The sequence below is a fragment of the Lepidochelys kempii genome, chromosome 3 (genome assembly GCF_965140285.1).
Source record: "Lepidochelys kempii isolate rLepKem1 chromosome 3, rLepKem1.hap1, whole genome shotgun sequence".
In the NCBI taxonomy this organism is placed as follows: domain Eukaryota; kingdom Metazoa; phylum Chordata; order Testudines; family Cheloniidae; genus Lepidochelys; species Lepidochelys kempii.
Genome location: NC_136382.1, coordinates 160,420,112 through 160,440,282, shown reverse-complemented (window position 1 = coordinate 160,440,282; position 20,171 = coordinate 160,420,112). Strand labels below are relative to the sequence as shown.

Sequence of the window (20,171 nt, the reverse complement as noted above, 5' to 3'; positions counted from 1 at the left end):
CAATCATTTCCTTTTTCCACATTCAGGAAGAACTACATCAGCCCTCTGGAGTTAGGGAAGGAAGAATATCGTATTTAAAAATAATGAAGTCTAAGAGCTTCTCCACTTAACTTCATTAGGTCGTAGGGCGCTTCTCTTGAATGTGAAATCAGAAAAGGCTTGTGCTGGCAGCCTGGACCTCTAACAGTCTTTCAGATGTTGGGAGAAGGAATTACAGATTAGGCTATGTCAGGGTTCCTTCCCCACTCTGAACTCTAGGGTACAGATGTGGGGACCCGCATGAAAGACCCCCTAAACTTATTTCTACCAGCTTAGATTAAAAATTCCCCAAGGCACAAAGTCTTTGCCCTTGGATTAGGTAAATGCTGCCACCACCAAGTGATTTAACAAACAATCAGGGAAAGGACCACTTGGAGTTCCTATTTCCCCAAAATATCCCCCCAAGCCCTTACACTCCCTTTCCTGGGGAGGCTTGAGAATAAACAAGATGAGCACAGACCAGCCTTGGATTTTTAAGACCCAAAAAAACCCAATCAGATTCTTAAAAAACAGAACTTTATTAGAAGAACAAAAAAAAAGATAAGAGAACAACTCTGTAAGATCAGAATGGAAGTTAATCTTACAGACAGTCGGATTCAAAACATAGAGAATCCCTCTAGGCAAAACCTTAAGGTACAAAAAGACACAAAAACAGGACAAAAACAAATAAACATTTCCTCCAGCACAGCAAATTTTACAAGCCAAAACAAAGAAAACCTAATGCATTTTCTAGCTAGATTACTTACTAACTTTACAGGAGTTGGAGGGCTTGCATCCTTGATCTGTTCCCGGCAAAGGTATCGCACAGACAGACAAAAGCCTTTTCCCCCCCTCCAGATTTGAAAGTATCTTGTCCCCTCATTGGTCATTTTGGGTCAGGTGCCAGGTTACCTGAGCTTCTTAACCCTTTACAGGTAAAAGGACTTTGCCTCTGGCCAGGAGGGATTTTATAGCATGGTAATCAGAAAGGTGGTTACCCTTCCCTTTATATTTATGACAGGCTCAAATATTAACATTACATTTGTGAAATTAAGGAGTTTTTACGTAGTTAACAGTAGCACAGATATTGAGGTGCCTGGACAAAAAAATTCTTGGGAAAGAACAATACAAACGCTTGCAGGATCAGTAAACTTTTCTATGCATGAAGCCTGGACAAATGATCAGATTTTTATTTTTTAAACCCCAGAAAGGAGAGAGAACAGGAGTACTTGTGGCACCTTACAGACTAACAAATTTATTTGAGCATAAGCTTTTGTGGGCTACAGCCCACTTCATCGGATACAAGGAGAGAGTAATGTTGCTTTCTGTCTACAGGAAGAGTGAAGTCCACCTATGGAGAATGCCCTATCAAGGTTCTTTGTGCTATTTAAGATCCCTAACAAGGTCTTGTAAAGAAGTGAAAGATCACAACTAGGGGTTTTCACACTGTGTGTATGCTACAAAGAGGGGATCTGAATTGTGACAGATATGACAATTTTCTGCCAATATCTTTACAAACTTTATTGAATTAAGTTTAAGTATCTTTGGAATCCTCTGTATTGACTACAAAGTTTATGTATTATTGTAAACTGTAGGAAATGTTATGAATTTCAGACTGGGGGAGACAACAATGGACTTTTGGGACAGACAGTATTGATGGGACAAACAGTACTGACGGGTTTTCCTGGGGATTTTTAGAGAGAGGCAGTCTAGCTTGCTGTTGATATCACAGCATAGGCAGGGAAACACGCAGCCTGGAAAAACCCTGGTTAGGAGGGAGAGAGATGTGCATCTTTTTGCCTGACCTTTAGCTTATGTATTAATTATATTGATTACTTAAGAATCCCCAGTTATCACTTTTAGGGTTGCCAGGTTCTTGCCCCAAGATCAAGGCCAGTATTATTCAAATTATTATATAGTTGGGAACCCCGATGTGTACAGTTACAACACTCACACTATAGGAACTCTTTTATATTTACAAATATAGTTTAATACATTTAACACAGTCACAAACACCCCAACTTAGTAAAATAGATAGAGATACTACAGAATGTACATCTGTACATCCATATACTCATACCATCTCCTGTAGAACAACCTGAAATGTTAGCCATCATCTTTCTCATCACCATCACTGTAGGGACAGGATTTTATAACTGTACTATAAAAATTGATGTAAACTTTGAATTAATTCTGCCAGCCACCCTTTCTGAATAACAGAAAGGAATGAGACTGGGATCTTGTTTCCTATATGCATTATAAACTTCCCTCTAGTCATTTCTTTGGTTTAAGGTTTAGTGAGTAAAAGACAGGTTTCAGAGTAACAGCCGTGTTAGCCCAACTTGATTATCATACACATTGTAAGGAGAGTGATCACTTTAGATAAGCTATTGCCAGCAGGAGAGTGGGGTGGGGGGAGGTATTTTTTCATGCTTTGTGTGTATAAAAGATCTTCTACACTTTCCACAGTATGCATCCGATGAAGTGAGCTGTAGCTCACGAAAGCTTATGCTCAAATAAATTGGTTAGTCTCTAAGGTGCCACAAGTACTCCTTTTCTTTTTGAGTAAAAGACAGGATCTTGTATTGTGTCTGTGTTAATTAGATTAAACGAATGTTAAAGGCCTGAGCCACAAAGTAAACTGCTGGAAATGGCCCACCTTGATTATCACTACAAAAGGTTTTTTTTTCTCTCCTGATAATAGCTGGTAATAGCTCACCTTACCTGATCACTCTCCTTACAGTGTGTATGGTAACACCCATTGTTTCATGTTCTCTGTGTATATAAAATCTCCCCACTGTATTTTCCACTGCATGCATCCGATGAAGTGAGCTGTAGCTCACGAAAGTTTATGCTCAAATAAATTCTCTAAAGTCTCTAAGGTGCCACAAGTACTCCTTTTCTTTTTGCCGATACAGACTAACACGGCTGCTACTCTGAAAAATGTAAACTGTTTTGACCACAAGATTTAAGTGAAGTTTAATTTACAATGTATTCTACTGTATAAAATACTGCTGTCTTCTCTGTGAGAGATTGTTTGTGTGAATGAGGAATGAATGCATCAGGAAAAGATAAGGTGTGAAACCCATCACAAATGTCCAGATCCTCAAGAAAAGTGAGAGACTTGGAAACACCAGGAGACAATCAGAAAACATCCATTGTATCCGATGCTAAACATGTTAGCAGCATTGATGGCCTCAGAGGTGAGGCAACCGCCCCGGAAGGCAAGGCAACAAATAGGAGATAATGATGGGAAGCCTGACAATAACCATCAAACGATAGGTTTCAGAGTAGCAGCTGTGTTAATCTGTATTCGCAAAAAGAAAAGGAGTAATTGTGGCACCTTAGGGACTAACAAGTTTATTTGAGCATAAGCTTTCGTGAGCTACAGCTCACTTCATCGGATGCTCAAATAAATTTGTTAGTCTCTAAAGTGCCACAAGTATTCCTCTTCTTTTCATCAAATGATAACAGTGGAAAACCCCAAGATTACTACCACTTAAGGACTAATGATTACAGGATGACATTGCAAAATTGATGGACTCAAATGGGAATTTACAAGTATAAAGCTGGAGTGTTTTGCCATGAAACTCTGGGTTCAGTCCTGCCAAAACCTCGGAGCATCGGATCGCGATCGACAGAGCCCAGCTCCTCACTCGTGTTCAATCTAACTGGCCATTAGATTGACTCGAGCTACAACAGACTGGTAACTATAAAAACATCAACTGGCAGGACTGTTTGCATGATGTGTACGTGTGTGTGACTGAAAAGCATATGCTAACTTTTGTATTCTCAATGAATACGGCATATTTGCCTTCTCTCTTATAAAAGATCCTGTGTGCTTCTTATAAGTATCACATCACCTTCCCCATCATCACCAGGGGCCATCATTCTGGCACCTCCCAAGGACTACATCTTTCTCTCTCTACTGCCCCTAGGCTGGGATGCCACTTTTATAATATGTTACGTTGATGCCGCTATGTTTGACGCATTGTTGTAAGGGATTTTCCCCTTCCTTATTTGTATTTCCTCACCTTACTAACGTTGGAGTGTCTTTTTTCTATAGCTTAGTATATCAGTGATCTCAACTTATTATCATATGCATCAATTTGATACCATGGCCCTTTTGTGATTAGGTATCACATTTGTTATTTCTGTCCTAACTGGCTATTTTGGTTCTTTCCAAGTTCCAAATTGTGATGTACCTGTTTAGTTTAAAAGGGTATGACCTTAGGAAAGCCCTTATGCCAACCTGCTTTAATGCATCCTCTATGTTAAAGGTCACAGCCATACATGGACCTTATGCTTTAGCTTATCACCATCTATCTAGGTCAGGGGCTCTCAAACTGGGGGTCAGGACCCCTCAGGGTGTCACGAGGTTATTACATGGGGGGTCGCAAGCTGTCAGCCTCCCTCCCCCAAACCCCGTTTTGCCTACAGCATTTATAATGGTGTTAAATATATTTAAAAGTGTTTTTAATTTATAAGGGGGGTCACACTCAGAGGCTTGCTATGTGAAAGGGGTCACCAGTACAAAAGTTTGAGAACCACTGATGTAGGTGAAAGGTCCTAAACTTATGTATGCTAACTTTGTCTTAGCTCAACGTATAGGATGTGGCCTGCAGGTCCCTTGTGTTACAGCCAAAATATACTCTAATGTAAAGCTATAATAATAAAACAAATAATCAAACCCATAAGAAAATAAGAAACTTATAAGAAAAGATATATAGGCGAGCAAGCAGGCTAGACTTAGACGTATTTCATGTACCTGTTATGTACATAAGTTCTTTGCCAGGACACTTCTGTGGTTGACTCATGTACCTGTGGTCAGAACTTCCCCTTAAACTCTATTTTCAGCTCCCCAAATACTTTGGGTTTTCCGTTGGGCCGTTTATCTATGCAAAGCTTATCTGTTCAAGGTTCATAGGCCTCAAGCCTTATGCTAACTTGCTAAAGCTAATGTCTTACAGGATACAGGCCTGTAGGTTTCTTGCATTACTGCTGAATATAATGCAAAGCAGATTTGTTGTAATTCAGCAGGGAAAATGTTTGTTTGCACACACAGCCGAACAAAACAAGGATTTTCTGTGACACCTTGCAGATATTTGGGAACTTTGTTTCACTCAAGAGGACATAAAACTCATACAGTTTTTCTCAATTGTTCTTTTCCTTCAAGTTGAAATTGCATTGGAGATCAATGAGCTCCACTTGTAATTCTTGCGGTGGTCCCTCGTAGTCAAATGACAGTGGGCATGATACCAGCTCCAGCATCTTCTCTATCTTCTCAAAGTCAGAGAATCAACAAGAAAATTCTCCGTGCAAGTCACTCATTTTGCTGTACTTTTCTGTCTGCTCCGGCGAAACTTCCAAGTATTTCAGTGTTGGAAAGTGAGCGAACACTTTGTCCTTAATTTGTTTTGAAAACAAGACTAACTTGACTTTGAAAACTCTCACACTAGAATACAATTCATGTACAAACACATTCTTTCCTTGCAGTTTCACATTAAGTTCATTTAAATGTGCCAAGAGATCCCCACCAAAAGCAAGGTCGCACACCCAGTTTGAATTCTTTAATTCAGGGAAATCATTTTCTTTCCCCTGCATCTCCAGAAAAATGCAACTTTCATCTCTGAACTCCCAAATTGCTGCAATTCCTTTCCTAGGCTGAGCCAGTGGACATTTGTATGATAAATTGGTTAGTCTCTAAGGTGCCACAAGTACTCCTTTTCTTTGTATGATAAAGTAAGTCCTCGTGTTCTCAATCAGTGTCTTCAAGAAGGGAAATGAATTGCCAATGATTAAGTCCCCTCGCTCTTATGTAATTCACTATTTTCACTATTGTGTGAACAACATGATCGATGTCCAGGACATTTTTGCAGAGGCCCTCCTGATGTATATAATACAATGCAGAAAAATCACCTCTTTATCAGGGTCATCTTCTTTTACTTTGTCCTGAATTCTTTTTAAAAGTCCTACGTTTTTCCCAATTAAATTTGGCAATCCATCTGTGGTTACGTTTGTCAGTTTACTCCAGGGGAGCTTCAGATGTTCAAGGCAGCCAGACACCCTCTCATATAAATCCGATCCCTTAGTTGTGCCTTTCATTGATTCCATTGATAAAAATTCCTCTGTGATTTCAAATTTGTCATCAATTCTTCTGACAAAAAAATCAATAATTGTGCTGTGTCCTTAATGTCAGTGCTGTCATTGAGAGCTAACGAAAACAACGTAAAGCCCTGGGCTTTCTTGTTCAACTCAGAAGCCAAATGTTCATCAATCACTTCTACACAGCGAGTAACAATTGTCTGTGACAAACTAATGTTCTCAAATTTGTTTTGGTAGTCCGGTCATAGCATGCCAGCAACATCAACCATGCATTCTTTCAGCAAAAGGCTTATTTTGTTTAGTGATTTCAAACGCCAGAACATAACTTGCCTTTGAGGTGGCTTCCTGAACTGTACCCTGTTGCACAAATATTTAGCTGAGCTTTTAAGTTCGTGGCAAGTTTCTCCGCTTTTCTTGCCCATTCCTCAGTTGTTAAATTGCTGCCATAATTAGGATGTTTTGTTGAAAAATGGCAATTCAAACTTGAACACTGCGATGCTCCTTGAACACTGCGATGCTCGCCTGACAAATCAGGCATACAGCCTTCGAGTTCATGTTTGTAAAAAAATATTTTGCATTCCATTCTTTGTTGAAAATCTGACACTCAGTGTCCACTTTTCTTTTTCTTTTCTTCTTTTTTTCTTGCAGCATTAATTTTTGAAAGGGAAAAGAAAATCCTCACTGCTGCCCTTATTTCAAACTGCTGTTTTACAAGATTGCACGCACTTCACGCAGGGCCTCATTTTCAAAAGAGCATGGGACTGATGTAGCCAGCATCGCAAGATATTTACGTGCCAGATGCACTAAAGATTCATATGTCCCTTCATGCTTCAATCACCATTCTAGGAGACATGTGTCCATGCTGATGATGGGTTCTGTTCAATAACAATCCAAAGCAGTGCGGACCAGCGGATGTTCATTTTCATTATCTGAGTCAGATCCCACCAGCAGAAGGTTGATTTTCTTTTTTGGTGTTTCAGGATCTGTAGTTTCTGCATCGGAGTGTTGCTCTTTTAAGACTTCTGAAAGCATGCTCCACACCTTGTCCCTCTCAGATTTTGGAAGGCACTTCAGATTCTTAAACCCTGGGTCGAGTGCTGTAGCTATCTTTAGAAATCTCACATTGGTACCTTCTTTGTGTTTTGTGAAATCTGCAGTGAAAGTATTCTTAAAATGAACAACATATGCCAGGTCATCATCCGAAACTGTTATAACATGAACTATATGGCAGAATGTGGGTAAAACAGAGCAGGGGACATACAATTCTCCCCCCAAGGAGTTCAGTCACAAATGTAATTAACGCATTATTTTTTTAACAAGTGTCATCGGCATGAAAGCATGTCCTCTGGAATGGTGGCTGACATATGAAGGGACATACAAATGTTTAGCATATCTGGCATGTAAATACCTTGTAGTACTAGCTACAAAAGTGTCATGCAAATGCCTGTTCTCACTTTCTGGTGACACTGTAAATAAGAAGAGAGCAGCATTATCTCCTGTAAATGTAAACAAACTTGTTTGTCTTAGCGACTGGCTGAACAAGAAGTAGGACTGAGTAGACTTGCAGGCTCTGCAGTTTTACATTGTTTTGGTTTTGCACGTAGCTATGAAACAAAAAAACCCCTACATTTGTAAATTGCACTTTCACAGTAAAGAAATTGCACTACAGTACTTGTATGAGGTGAATTGAAAAATACTATTTCTTTTGTTTATCATTTTACAGTGCAAATATTTGTAATAAAAAATAATATACACTTTGATTTTCAATTACAACACAGAATACAATATATATGAAAATGTAGAAAAACATCCAAAATAGTTAATGTATTTCAATTGGTATTCTATTGTTTAACAATGCGATTAAAACTGCAATTAATTGCAATTAATTTTTTGGAGTTAATCGCGTGAGTTAACTGTGACTAATCAACAGCTCTACTTTAAATCCTTCTGTAAGACTTGCCTCTGCTATGATGTTTACAAAATCCAGCTTTCATATCGAGGCAGGTGACAAGCTGTGACTGTTCTCCTTTCCCACTTTCCTTGTCCTATTCTCTTCCTCACTACCAGTACTTCACTTAAAAAAAATTCACATAGCTAACAAAGCCAGATTCATTTGTTCCTATGTTGTCTCCACATGTCCTATCCTTTGTCTGTGTATGTTTTTAGACTGAAAACCTTGCAAAGCAGGGATTGTCTCTTTTCTGTTTCTACAGCACCACGTGGTGCCCCCAATCCCAAGTAGGCCTTTGGTCACTACCATAGTATAAATATTAATGATAATAAAAACCTACCTTGACTGGCTCCTTCTGAACTTTGATGGATCCATCATAGTATAGGAACTTTGCAGGTAGGGCATTACACCTCATCGTATGATAATCAGTTCTCTGTATGTTTAAAAAGAATGATTTTGATTATTTTCATTTTGAGTACAAAGTACATTCATTCATTTTGAGTCAAAGTACAAACACAATGGGCACATATTGTTCCAAGACAATGTGCTTAGGTTCACAACAGACTTCAGAATCTTTGCATCACCTGACTTAGCTTCCTAGTTGCTGCCCATCCTCTCCATTTGTGGACAATATTCTGCCAGAGAACTAGATTTGCATTCTTTAGAAGCAGATCACTTTCCCTGCTACTGCACAGTATCTGTACTATGTACACCACTCTCAGTCCTCCAAGACTCAAGGCTTGTCTTCACTGCAGTGTGAAGTCGAGATATAACTCAGGTGTGTTACCTCAACCAACTCCGGAGCTAACACAGTAGTGAAAGCAAGCCTCAAATAGAGACATAAACCTTCCAAAGACAAGACAAGATTAATAATATCCACAGCAGAGTTAACTCCTGTTGAGTTAGCCTCGCTTGAGTGAAAACACTTGACATTATGAAAAAAACAAACAAACAAACAAAAAACCCAACCAAAAACAAAACCAACAACAAAAAAAACACTAAACCACTACACACCAAAAGAAACCCACTCAAGCTGCACAGAGTGATTGTACCAGCAGCCCAGGGTGTTTGTATTTGTAGTGGAGTCCGGACTGCATCTCTAGCTCCAGCATCAGTCTTACTTGAGCTTCAGCCCATGCCACTTGATAGACCAGCTACCTCAACTGTGACTGACAGAAACGTGTTTTTATCTTGTGATAGGTCATGCGCATTAACCTATCCCATTGTAAAAACACAGAGGAGACAGGGCACTCTCACTTTTTTGCCAGGTGAACTAGGCGAGGTCAACCCTTGGCTGGGATCTAGTGTTGACCTCGCCTAGGTTCCTCAGGGAAAAATACAAGGGCCTCTGTCACCACTTAGGATTTTACAGTGCGATAACTATCACGCCTTCCTTATCTGGCTGTAAAAAACATCACCTTTGGGTCTGTGAAGCCAAAGCCCTTAAAGCACCACTTACCTGGAGCCAGGGCTTTCCCTGCAGGGAGAGTTTGGTTAGAGGCAACCTTGGTGTCATACACCTCAAGCTAACCGGCCGTGCACACAGATATACATGAGTATCACAGCAACACGTCATGCCTGCACAGCATGGTGTGTGCACATATGGATCCCCCAGCCCCGCAAAGCGTGTTAGCACCATTTCAGAGGCTGGGAAATCAGCCCGTGACCGGCCAGGATAGGAGGGTGCTTTGCTGCTGACGCAGGCCAAGCGTTTCGCACACACGGGGGGGGGGGGCTTCTTGCATCCCTCCAACCTCCCCTGCCCCATGGCCATCCTCTGTTTCAGGGACTCTCTGCAGCCCCCGCGCCTCTGTATGACCCCCATTATTTCCCACCCCAGATGGGGGGTGGGGGGGCGACGTGGGGACACGCGGCGAGGAGGACACGCCGGGCCCGCAGAAGCGGGGCTTGGCAAGGCGGTGGATAGGGAAGCAGCCGGGGGAGGCTAGAACGTAGTATTGGGGGGGGGGCGGCACGAGGGAGCGGTGTCTGGGGGAGGGGCGATGCGGGGGCTCCCCTCTGCCCCCCGCCCCCTACCCGAGGAGGGTGACATGCTGACAGACCCGGCCTCCCCCGGGGCGGGCAGCGCTCGCGCCGCGGCCACCCCCGCCCCAGCCAACTACCTAACGGTCCTCCTTCACTAGGCTCCCGCCGCCGCCTACGTCACTTCTTGCCCCGCCCCGTGGGGCCCCGAATATTATCTGCAAACACCGTTATTTAATCCTTTAAAATCTTTGTAAATATTCGTAGAGCACAAAGGGGGTGGGGGTGGGGGTCAGTAAAAACGGGTTGAGCAAGGGGTGGGGGGTGAGGCCATCAGCCCCCGGCCAATCAGCAGCAGTGGGGGCGTAGCCGGCGAGACACCTTCTCGCTATATAAAGGGGGAGCGGCGCCGCCGCCAAGCTCCGTCCGCGTGCCAGTCGAGTCAGCCGAGGAGGCGTCCGGGCGGGCGGGCGCGGCAGCGATGGGGAACGCGGTAGCTCGGGAGGACTTCGAGTGGGTTTATACGGACCAGCCCCACGCCGATCGCCGCAAAGCGATCCTAGGTGAGCGAGGGGCCCAGGCAGCTTCCCCTCAGCGCCGGGGCGTCCTGCTGGCGGCGCGTGTCTCCCCCCAGCCGGCTCGCTGTCAGAGCCGGAGGTGCCCTGGGCTCTACCCGTTCCGGCGGCGGGGGGAAGGGCCTGGTGCCTCCCCACAGGGAACCGGTCGCCTCCAGGCTCGCCGTATCCGCTGGCAGCCGGACCCGCTTGTCGCCCTGCGCGCACGGGAGGGGTGCTGCCTGCGGGACGGGGCGGCCCGGTCGAGGGCAGGTGGCGTGTGTGGAGGCCTCGTGGGTGTCCCCAGCGCCGAGAGGGCCCGTTTCGGGGGTGGCGAGCCTGGTAAAATGGCTGCCGAGGAAGGGGGGCAGGCGGGTGACAAACGGGTCGGCCCCTTGAGCCAGGCTCGGAGGCCGAGCTCTTCAGGCGCCTCGAAGGGCCCACCCCATCCGTGACCGCTAGACACCGCTCCTCCCTCCGGCCGGCCTGGGGTGGGGGCGGGCAGCGCGGTTGCCGCCAGGACTTCTCTCCCCCTCCCCCCCCCCCAGCCCTGCTGAGAGGGGGGGCGAGACGCCTCGCTCGGCGGCCCGCGAGCAGAGCCCCGGAATGAGGCGTTTCTGGACTGTCCAGAGGCCGGAGTCAACCCTGCAGATCCGCCCTCCTGGCCAGCGGCTCTGCACGCGCACGGGGAGGCTCCTCGCCCTCGGAGTCATTTTGGGCTGTCTTCCGCTCAGCTGATTTGGGGGAGGGGATTGTCCTGTGGTCAGACACTCATCAAATTGTCATGCCCCTCTCAAGTGCACTCGCTGCGGTCGTTAGCCTCTTTCTAGGTAACGCGCTGGAGGGAGGACGGGTGGGTTGGCTTCCGGTAACGTCTCCGGAATATTTCTTAAAACTGATGGCCTGGGAAATGGTACACTTATACACACGTGAAGGAGAGGAGGAGGAGGAGGAAAAGCTCTAAGAAGAGTTTTGTATTTTGATCTTGCTGGCAGAACTGTTTGAGATGGAAATCGTGAAGCAGGCTGCATTTTCATGATGTGTACTGTTGGGCTGTGTAGTACAGTGATGGATGTGGCCAGTTATATACGAAACTGACAGTGCTTATAGGGTGGTGGAAAGGGAAATGGTGACTATACTACAGTGTTTGCAAAAAGCAGACCTTGCCCCACCCCTGAAGTAGAGGGGCGGACATGAAGAACTACTTAGGGAGAAGTCCATAGGAGACTTAAATAGGACTTCTGATCAGTTGTGACCGGATGAACACTTCCCTTTTTTTAAATTGGGGTGTTTTTTCAGTTAACACTGGCAATGAGCCCTTGTATCCGAGTGCTTGTCTACATAGCAGTAATGCAGACAACTGGGGTGTGATTTCTAAAGTGCACTAGTGTGCTGTGCATTAGTTTGTCCATGTGGACCCTGCTGGTGTGCATTAAAGGTTCCTTCCTGTGTGAATGTCGTGGTCGTTGAAGCAGTGCTACATTAAAGTGCACTAGGGAATATTACAGAAACATTACTTGTTAGTGTGTGTGTGATTTTTTTTTTGGCCATCTACATAGAACTCAAATTGCTAAAAAGAAACACTACGTATAAATTATGGTGGTTCTGCCTCTAACTGATGGGTGGGGATTGGTTTCACTTTAATTTCATTTTCTTGAGGCTGGGAAACACTACTATACCAAATGCAGAGGTTACTTTTTAAACCCTAAAGTGAGCATTAACACCCTGAAGTGTACAAAATAGTCAGTACTCTGACTAGTTTGCGACTAGCTTTATGACAGTGGTCCAGATTTGCCTAAATTAAGTGTAGCTTACACCTCTGCACAACCAAGTCATCCCAAGAGTGGGATGTGGAGGAAGAGCAGTTTTATTAGCTGAGGTTGTCTGTTCTGGGAAGGTAATACTAAGCCTCAGGAAGTTGTATCAAGTTTTCGACCATGCTGTCTCCTTGTCCATGACCACTTAAGGTTAGGACCTTTTGCAGTTTGGGTTGTCTGCCTTGTTTTGCTACAGCTTCCCAAGCCATCTTCCCTGGCTGTACCTATGGTAAAAGCTGGTATAGAGCCTGAAATATAATTATCTGGCAGCTGTGATGTATACAACTCTAGCAAGGACTATAAATCTTTGGTGGGTTGTGTAACAAATGCTGCTTGTACACTCTTGGTCTTAAAGGCATATTAATGCAACTAACAGTACTTTCAGAAGCTTAATTACTGAAGTAAAAATGACAGTTCATAAATAGGAATCTTTACATGTCTGCCCAAGATGAGTCTGAAGTTGCTTATCTTTAATTTTCTCATCCCTAAAAAGGGTGTAATATGTGCCTCAGGTGTAGGATTAATTTTAACTCTGTAACAAACTGTGGAATTGCATGCTAAGTATTAAGAGGCTTTGGGTTTCTAGATGAAAATAACACCAAGTACCACTAAACTACAGCAGCACTCTTTGATCTTGCTCAATATTTCAGGGATACACATGCCTACAGCATTCAAACAATTCCCAACACGTACATGCAAACTACTAATGTAATTGAATTACCAAAAATGTAGGAAGATTTGAGTTGAGTGGACTTATTCCTTAATGAATGGAATCCATTTGGGGGGGGGGGGGGGAAGAGAGGTGTACTAGTAAGCTGTTTGTGTGGCTGAGAAAACTTTGGCTCTACTAAAGAGTACTTGTGACATTTTTCTTTGCATGTAACTGTTTATCTTCTCCCCATAACAGCTAAACATCCAGAAATAAAAGCTTTAATGAAGCCAGACTACAACTTGATCTGGGTGGTTGTACTGATGGTTCTTGGGCAGTTGATTGCATTTTATCTAGTTAAAGACTTGGACTGGAAATGGGTTATGTTCTGGGCGTACGTTTTTGGCAGCTGCATCAGTCACTCAATGACTCTGGCTATTCATGAGATCTCTCACAATAGTGCCTTTGGCAACTGCAGAGCTATGTGGAATCGGTGGTTTGGAATATTTGCCAATCTCCCTCTTGGCCTCCCATACTCTATATCTTTCAAGAGATACCACATGGATCATCATCGCTATCTAGGAGGTGATGGAATTGATGTGGACATTCCTACTGACTTTGAAGGCTGGTTTTTCTGTACTCGTTTTAGGAAGTTCATATGGATTGTTCTTCAGCCCTTTTTCTATGCTATTCGACCTCTCTGCATTAATCCCAAACCAATTTCTCGATTGGAAATCATCAACTTGTTGGCTCAGCTCTCTTTTGATGTTGTAATATACTACTACTTGGGAATTAAATCAGCCTTCTACATGCTTGCAGGATCAATACTTGGACTGGGATTGCACCCAATTTCAGGACACTTCATAGCTGAACATTATATGTTCTTAAAGGGACATGAGACTTACTCCTATTATGGGCCACTTAATTTGCTCACTTTTAATGTTGGCTACCACAATGAACACCATGACTTTCCCAATATTCCTGGCAAGAACCTTCCATTGGTAAGTACACTTTCAAGAATTATATAAAGCTAATGGTAAACTGAAGCTTACTTCAGTGCTTGTTTTAGTTTAGGGGTTGGCAAACTTTTTGGCCCGAGGGCCACATCTGGGTATAGAAATTGTCTGGCGGGCCATGAATGCTCACGAAATTGCGGTTGAGGGGTGGGGATTGCTGGTTCTGGGCTCGGGCCAGAAATGAGGAGTTCAGGGTGCAGGAGGGGGCTCTGGGCTGGGGAAGGGGGGTGTGAGGGCTCCAGCTGGGGGTGCAGGAAGGGGCTCTGGGCTGGGACTGAGGGGTTCAGAGAGCAGGAGGGGGGATTAGGGCAGGGGGTTGGGGCACATTTCCCTTTTGCCTGGCCACATCTCCACCTAGGAGTCAGTCAGCTTTGTGCCTTGCCCTGTCTGCTGGCACTGCCCCTGCAGCTCCCATTGGCCACAGTTCCCAGACAATGGGAGCTGCAGGGGTAGGGCAGTGTGCAGAGCAGAGCCCCCTGGCTACCCTTATGAATAGGAGCCAGAGGGGGGGCCATGCCACTGCTTCCAGGAGCTGCACAAAGCAGCCCCCGACCCTGCTCCCTGGCTGGAGGGGGGCAAGCCTGAGACCCCGCTCCCCAGTGGGAGCTTGAGGGCTGGATTAAAACAGCTAGCGGGCCTGATCTGGGCTGTAGTTTGCCTGCCCCTGTTTTAGTTAAATTTTTGGTTGAAGTAGGACACTTAAAGTAGCAGTACCTTAAGTATCCACTAGAGACTTAAAACTACATTATGTGAAATAATTCTGTTATAGCAATCTTAAGTGTTACTTCTAATTGTCCTTCCCCCCCATCCAGCCTTGCAATCTGTTTTTCTATTTGCTGGGTAGTACTTGATAGCACCTTGCATACTTGGTTTTTTGTAATAATTCAGTTTCTCTTTCCCACACAGCAGTAGAAAAACACTCACTATAAAACAAAAATGGGAGGAAACAAGAACAGTGAAACTACATTCTTTAAAAAAAGACTGCATTTTAGTTTGAGCATTTCTCTTAAATAAAAGCTTGCATAGCTAGTCTGATCCCTTCTGCTTACATAGGGATGCTTCTCTTGACTATTTTTAGCAAACTGATTAACAGCTTCATGTTAACCAGCAAAAACTAAATGTTTACCTCAGACTAACATTGGGGGAGTTTTGAAATTCTTGATGGATCATCCTACCACAAACATTAAGTAAAGCTTTTTTATATCTGCATGCCAATTTAACTGCACCTGTACTGCCACAAATGCAGTACTCTGGCCACATCTCAACTGAGTTTTTTCACTAGTTCCCAACTGGTATAGTTTCCTCTGAAGCTGCAATGGAGACAGTATTGGTTTGTTTTTTGTCAATATTACTACCTCCACATGTGAGATGCAGCTGTTTAGCAATTTTAAGACTTAATTCCTATGTCCTACAATGGAATCTGAGAAATCCTTCAAGTAACCATTATACATAAGTCTGTCTTCAATCATGTCACATAATTTCTTCAGAATTTAAGATTCCTAAAGGTTGTTGCAGTTCAAAAAAGAGCAAGTAGTAAAGTTGCATAACATATATTAACAAATGCCCTTTGGAATACTTAATGCAAACCACACTGTGGGGGAACAACTGGCCTTTCTGCAGGTTTTGAACTGGGAATATTTATTCTGCCTCTCCCTGTGGAATCATTAATGAGGGCATCTTAATGGATTTCTACTCTGAGAAGACCAGTTAGAAGATCCGTATCTCAATGTTCTAAATTCAGTGCCCAGAAAGCACTGATAGTCTCAGATGCATCTGAAGTTCCTAGGCTGCTTGCTGTACTGTATTGATAGGTACCGGGAAAAGGTACTTGGTCAATAAGTGTCACAGGTTGCCCTGACTATTAGTCTTCCATTTCAGAGTAGTTCATCAGCTGTTACTGCACCAATATATCTGCCCTGACTGATTATAATCAGGGGCTTCAAATGCTCATGCCAGACCAGTTGTCTCAATCTCAGACCCAAATTTTCAAGCTTTTTCTCTCCTCTCTTCCCTACCCACATCCCCATTTCAGCTCTGTGCCAACTGCTTGATTGTTCCCAATTCAGAACCCAGTCGTCTTCAATACTTTGGTCCCCTTGCTTCTAAGCCCCTTCTGTGTATAAACTCCTTGGACCACTGTTGGGTGAACGTTTGTTTTTTATATACCAAGTGTTACACCACTCAGTTCTAGTTCAGTCTGAGGCTATGTACACGCTACCACCTTCCTGAATGACTTAAGTTACACCAACCTAACACCAGTGTGGACAGCACTATGTTAGCAGACTGTCTCCTGCTGATGCTACTGCTGCTTGTGGGAGCTGGAGTGATTAAGTTGATGGGAGACCTCTCTCTCCCATCTGCTTACTGTCTGTACTAGCAGTGGTGCAGCTGTGCCACTGTAAGCTCTGTAGTGTAGCCGTAGCCTCATTCAGATAAACAAAAGCAGACCAGTGGCACTTCTTTGGGGGGAGGGGGAAGAGTGTAACACACTCTGGACAAAGAAAGAACCATGATGGGCTGAATATCCCATGTAGATCCCACCTCTGTTAGTTTAGGAGTACCTAAAAAGGCCTTGCCTGTAATCAGATATTAAGCAAGCAGCTGGCTTGGGCATTAAAACAGCTTTGCCTTCTCCCAACAATGCGTGTTAAAACTTTGATAGCTCTACATTGGGTGAATACAATTTACTAAAAAAAACCCCACAGGTTTATTAAAAATCCATTTCATTTTAAATTTGAAACTGACAACCTATAAGGTCTAAATTTATAATCAGCTAATGCTGCTAAAAGTAAATTTCTTAGCACTCCCAGTTGTTTGAAGACTTTCTCTTCTGCTTCTAGAAATACTGGCAGAAACACTGGAGGGGAAGAAGTCTTGAGCTTAAATATGAATAAACCTTAATTTTTTCCTCTTAGGTGAAGAAAATAGCAGCTGAATACTATGATCATCTTCCACAATATAACTCCTGGATAAAAGTGCTTTATGACTTTGTGATGGATGACTCAATCAGCCCTTACTCACGCATGAAAAGGAAATTAAAGGGTGATGTGAAACAGGATTAAACTTCTGCCAACCAAAAGACTCTGCAAAGCAAGATCTAGGATATTTTCAAGTAGCTGGTACAAGGAATTCTTGCTAAAGAAGCTTATTTGTATCCTGAATTATTAAATTTCAGACATCTACAAGAATGCATTAGTGTATCCTAAAACAGACCTCTTCAGACTAATTAGACTACCATTCTAATTAGACATTAGCCTAAACATTCTAACAGTCATTAGTGTAACTAATATACAAAACACATGATTTAATATGCTCAATCTATGTGTAAAATAGTATTTAAGTTTGTTTTAGAATATGTATTTCACAGCAGCTAACAAATCTTGTACTCAAACACCTGTTTCTGGCTTGTCTAGACCTATAAAAGATACTTCAAAATATTTACACTTCTGGCTTGTCCTATGCTGCCCATTCCATGCTCATAACTTAGTCAATTATGGTATTAAAGTTCATACTTGATAAGCTTAATTCTAAGCTAACATTAACTTAAGTCTTGTTTCATTAAATGTGATTTCAACTTATTTCTGTCTCAACTTCTTGGGGGTGGGCAGTAGGGGAGAAAATAACCATCTAAACCACAGTTAGTCAGTGAGTGAATCTGCCTTGTTGGCTCATTCGCTGCTGAACTAAAGCAGTGGCAGATCCAGGTTTTATCAGTAATGACAACTCTACTACCACTAGTATTGAAAACTAATTCATGAGGCTGAGTACCAGGGGGTAGCTGTGTTAGTCTATATCCACGAAAACAACAGGGAGGCTCGTGGCATCTTAAAGACTAACAGATTTGTTTGGGCAGAAGCTTTTGTGGGCTAGAACCCACTTCATCAAATGTGTGGAGTGAAAATTACAGATGCAGGCATTATACTGACATGAAGAAAAGGGACTTACCTCACAAGTAGAGACACTGCCAATGATGGTGCTGCCCCCACTTACCATAAAAAAAAAAATTAAATTCCCAAGCTGCCTCTAGCTAGCTGGGACCCAGTTGTGGATTGCTAAAATCAGGTAGCCTGGACTTAACCCTACCCCTTCCAAAGAGGGATCCTTATGTCATTAGCATTTCCTATGGGTTAGTGTAGGTGCTCCCTGCCTAGTGTACTTGTTTCTGTGGATCATATTCTAAGATGCCTCTCTTCCCCATTCATTGGGTAGGCAGCCTGCAGGCCTAACTCAGCTTTGGCAACTGGTGTTCCTGAGATTGTTCAGGCATCTGACATTAGCTGCTCTGATACTCTGCATTGCAATGCCTGAGTCTCTTCATGGATCCCACCCTTAGGGCTGCCCTTATAATTGACAGATTTTATGACATACTTATTCCATCTAGAAAATGTAATTACTTCAGATAATTAGGAAAAATGTCACCTGAGGTATACAGATGACTAGGTGCCTCCTGAACAGGGAAATATAGCTATTGTAACCAGTTTTTCATAGAATATCAAGGTTGTAAGGGACCTCAGGAGGTCATCTAGTCCAACCCCCTGCTCAAAGCAGGACCAGTCCTCAATTTTTGCCCTGATCCCTACATGACCCCCTCAAGGATTGAACTCACAACCCTGGGTTTAGCAGGTCAATGCACAAACCACTGAGCTATCCCTCATTTGTGCACGTTTAATAATGTAGTTAAAATAAAGAATTAAAAACTAAACTGCATTAATACAAAAACCTTTCCCATATATTCTAGGTTAGTATCTACTTAGAAATATGTCTGGAGAACAGGAAGTGGGCTCTGTAAATTTCTGCATCTTCTAATCCTGCCTCTCTCCTTTTCACTGCCTTCTCTCTTTAAAAAAAAATGCAGATACCTTAGATATGTTCTGTGAAGAATAATTGATATAAAAACAGAAAATTATGCTGATGCCCCTTCTGCCATTTTAGAGTGATTGTTTATAGGGCCAGATTTCTAAAGGCACCAAGAGGGCTTTTTCAAAAGTGCCTAGTTGCACCTTTAAAAATCTGACCCAAAACAGCAGTCCCAAATTTGCATGTCTGTCATCAATTGCCTCCATTAAGTGGTGGTCTTTACAACAGAGGCTGAAAAACCATTTTGGCCTGTGTTTCCATTCTTTTGCCCTTCTCAAGCCACTTTAAAAGGGTCTGATTGCTATAGGAGTAGATGCTTATTTTTTGAATAGTGACCTTGTGATTATGGGTGCCTAACTTGAGTCACTTTTAAAAATTTAGGCCTGTCTGAATTTGGTTAATTCATAAATATTAGTGGCTTAAATTTACAGCCTCCCTACAAAAGTTTAGGTACTTACAACAAATTAACTTATTTGGGGCCTATGACAAAATAGCTGGCTTAGTGTACCATGTAACTGCAATCACTTTTTTTTCCTAACTATGCTTTCTTTACAGCAGTATAGTCAGCTAAGTTCAGTACTTAAAGGTAAACATATAAATAAATGCTTTTGGATAACACTGGAAAAGTGGCTTTTGTGCTGGATGCCTTGCTAGTAAACTAACTTTCATTGGATTCAAATGTAATGTTTTAGATCTAAACCTTAAATCTAGCTTAACCTCCCCAAAAACTTTTATAAAGGGCAGAAATATGAAGCAGCTTGAAATGAACTGTCAGGCTGGAGGGAGGTTACCAGTGGAGTTCCTCAGGGATCGGTTTTGGGACTAATCTTATTTAATCTTTTTATTACTGACTTCGGCACAAAAAGCGGGAGTGTGCTAATAAAGTTTGCGGATGATACAAGGCTGGGAGGTATTGCCAATTTAGAGAAGGACCGGGATATCATACAGGACAATCTGGATGACCTTGTAAACTGGAGTAATAGTAATAGGATGAAATTTAATAGTGAAAAGTGTAAGGTCATGCATTTAGGGATTAATAACAAGAATTTTAGTTACAAGCTGGGGACGCATCAATTAGAAGTAACGAAGGAGGAGGAGGACCTTGGAGTATTGGTTGTGGCCTGTGATGGGATGTTAGATGGGGTGGGATCTGAGTTACTACAGAGAATTCTTTCCTGGGTATCTGGTTGGTAAATCTTGCCCACCTGCTCAGGGTTCAGC

General features: G+C 42.9%; 1 protein-coding gene and 1 long non-coding RNA gene across 6 annotated transcripts; one reads left to right on the top strand and one right to left on the bottom strand.

Moving 5' to 3' along the window:
- Positions 1-517: 517 nt before the first annotated feature.
- On the bottom strand, positions 518-11,463 carry LOC140909459 (uncharacterized). Of its 5 annotated transcripts, none has more exons than XR_012158216.2 (4): positions 10,198-11,463; positions 8,415-8,507; positions 7,532-7,589; positions 518-7,290 (listed from the first exon to the last, which is right to left on the bottom strand). It is a non-coding gene; the product is annotated as an uncharacterized LOC140909459 (long non-coding RNA). The 5 variants fall into 5 exon arrangements; XR_013635582.1 differs by lacking the exon at positions 10,198-11,463 and adding an exon at positions 9,534-10,188 and having other exon boundaries at positions 518-7,274; XR_012158218.2 differs by lacking the exon at positions 10,198-11,463 and adding an exon at positions 8,659-8,918 and having other exon boundaries at positions 518-7,274.
- Positions 10,464-19,623, top strand: DEGS1 (delta 4-desaturase, sphingolipid 1). The gene is made up of 3 exons (XM_073338773.2): positions 10,464-10,620; positions 13,336-14,078; positions 17,009-19,623. Exons 1-3 carry the CDS (start codon positions 10,539-10,541, stop codon positions 17,153-17,155), a joined length of 972 nt encoding a protein of 323 aa, XP_073194874.1. The 5' UTR covers positions 10,464-10,538; the 3' UTR covers positions 17,156-19,623.
- Positions 19,624-20,171: the final 548 nt, after the last annotated feature.

Coding starts and splice junctions, on each gene's coding strand:
- DEGS1 (XM_073338773.2), top strand. CDS start 10,539: ATGGGGAACGCGGTAGCTCGGGAGGACTTCGAGTGGGTTTATACGGAC. Junction 10,621..13,335: donor TCGCCGCAAAGCGATCCTAG/GTGAGCGAGGGG, acceptor TCCCCATAACAG/CTAAACATCCAGAAATAAAA. Junction 14,079..17,008: donor CTGGCAAGAACCTTCCATTG/GTAAGTACACTT, acceptor TTTTCCTCTTAG/GTGAAGAAAATAGCAGCTGA.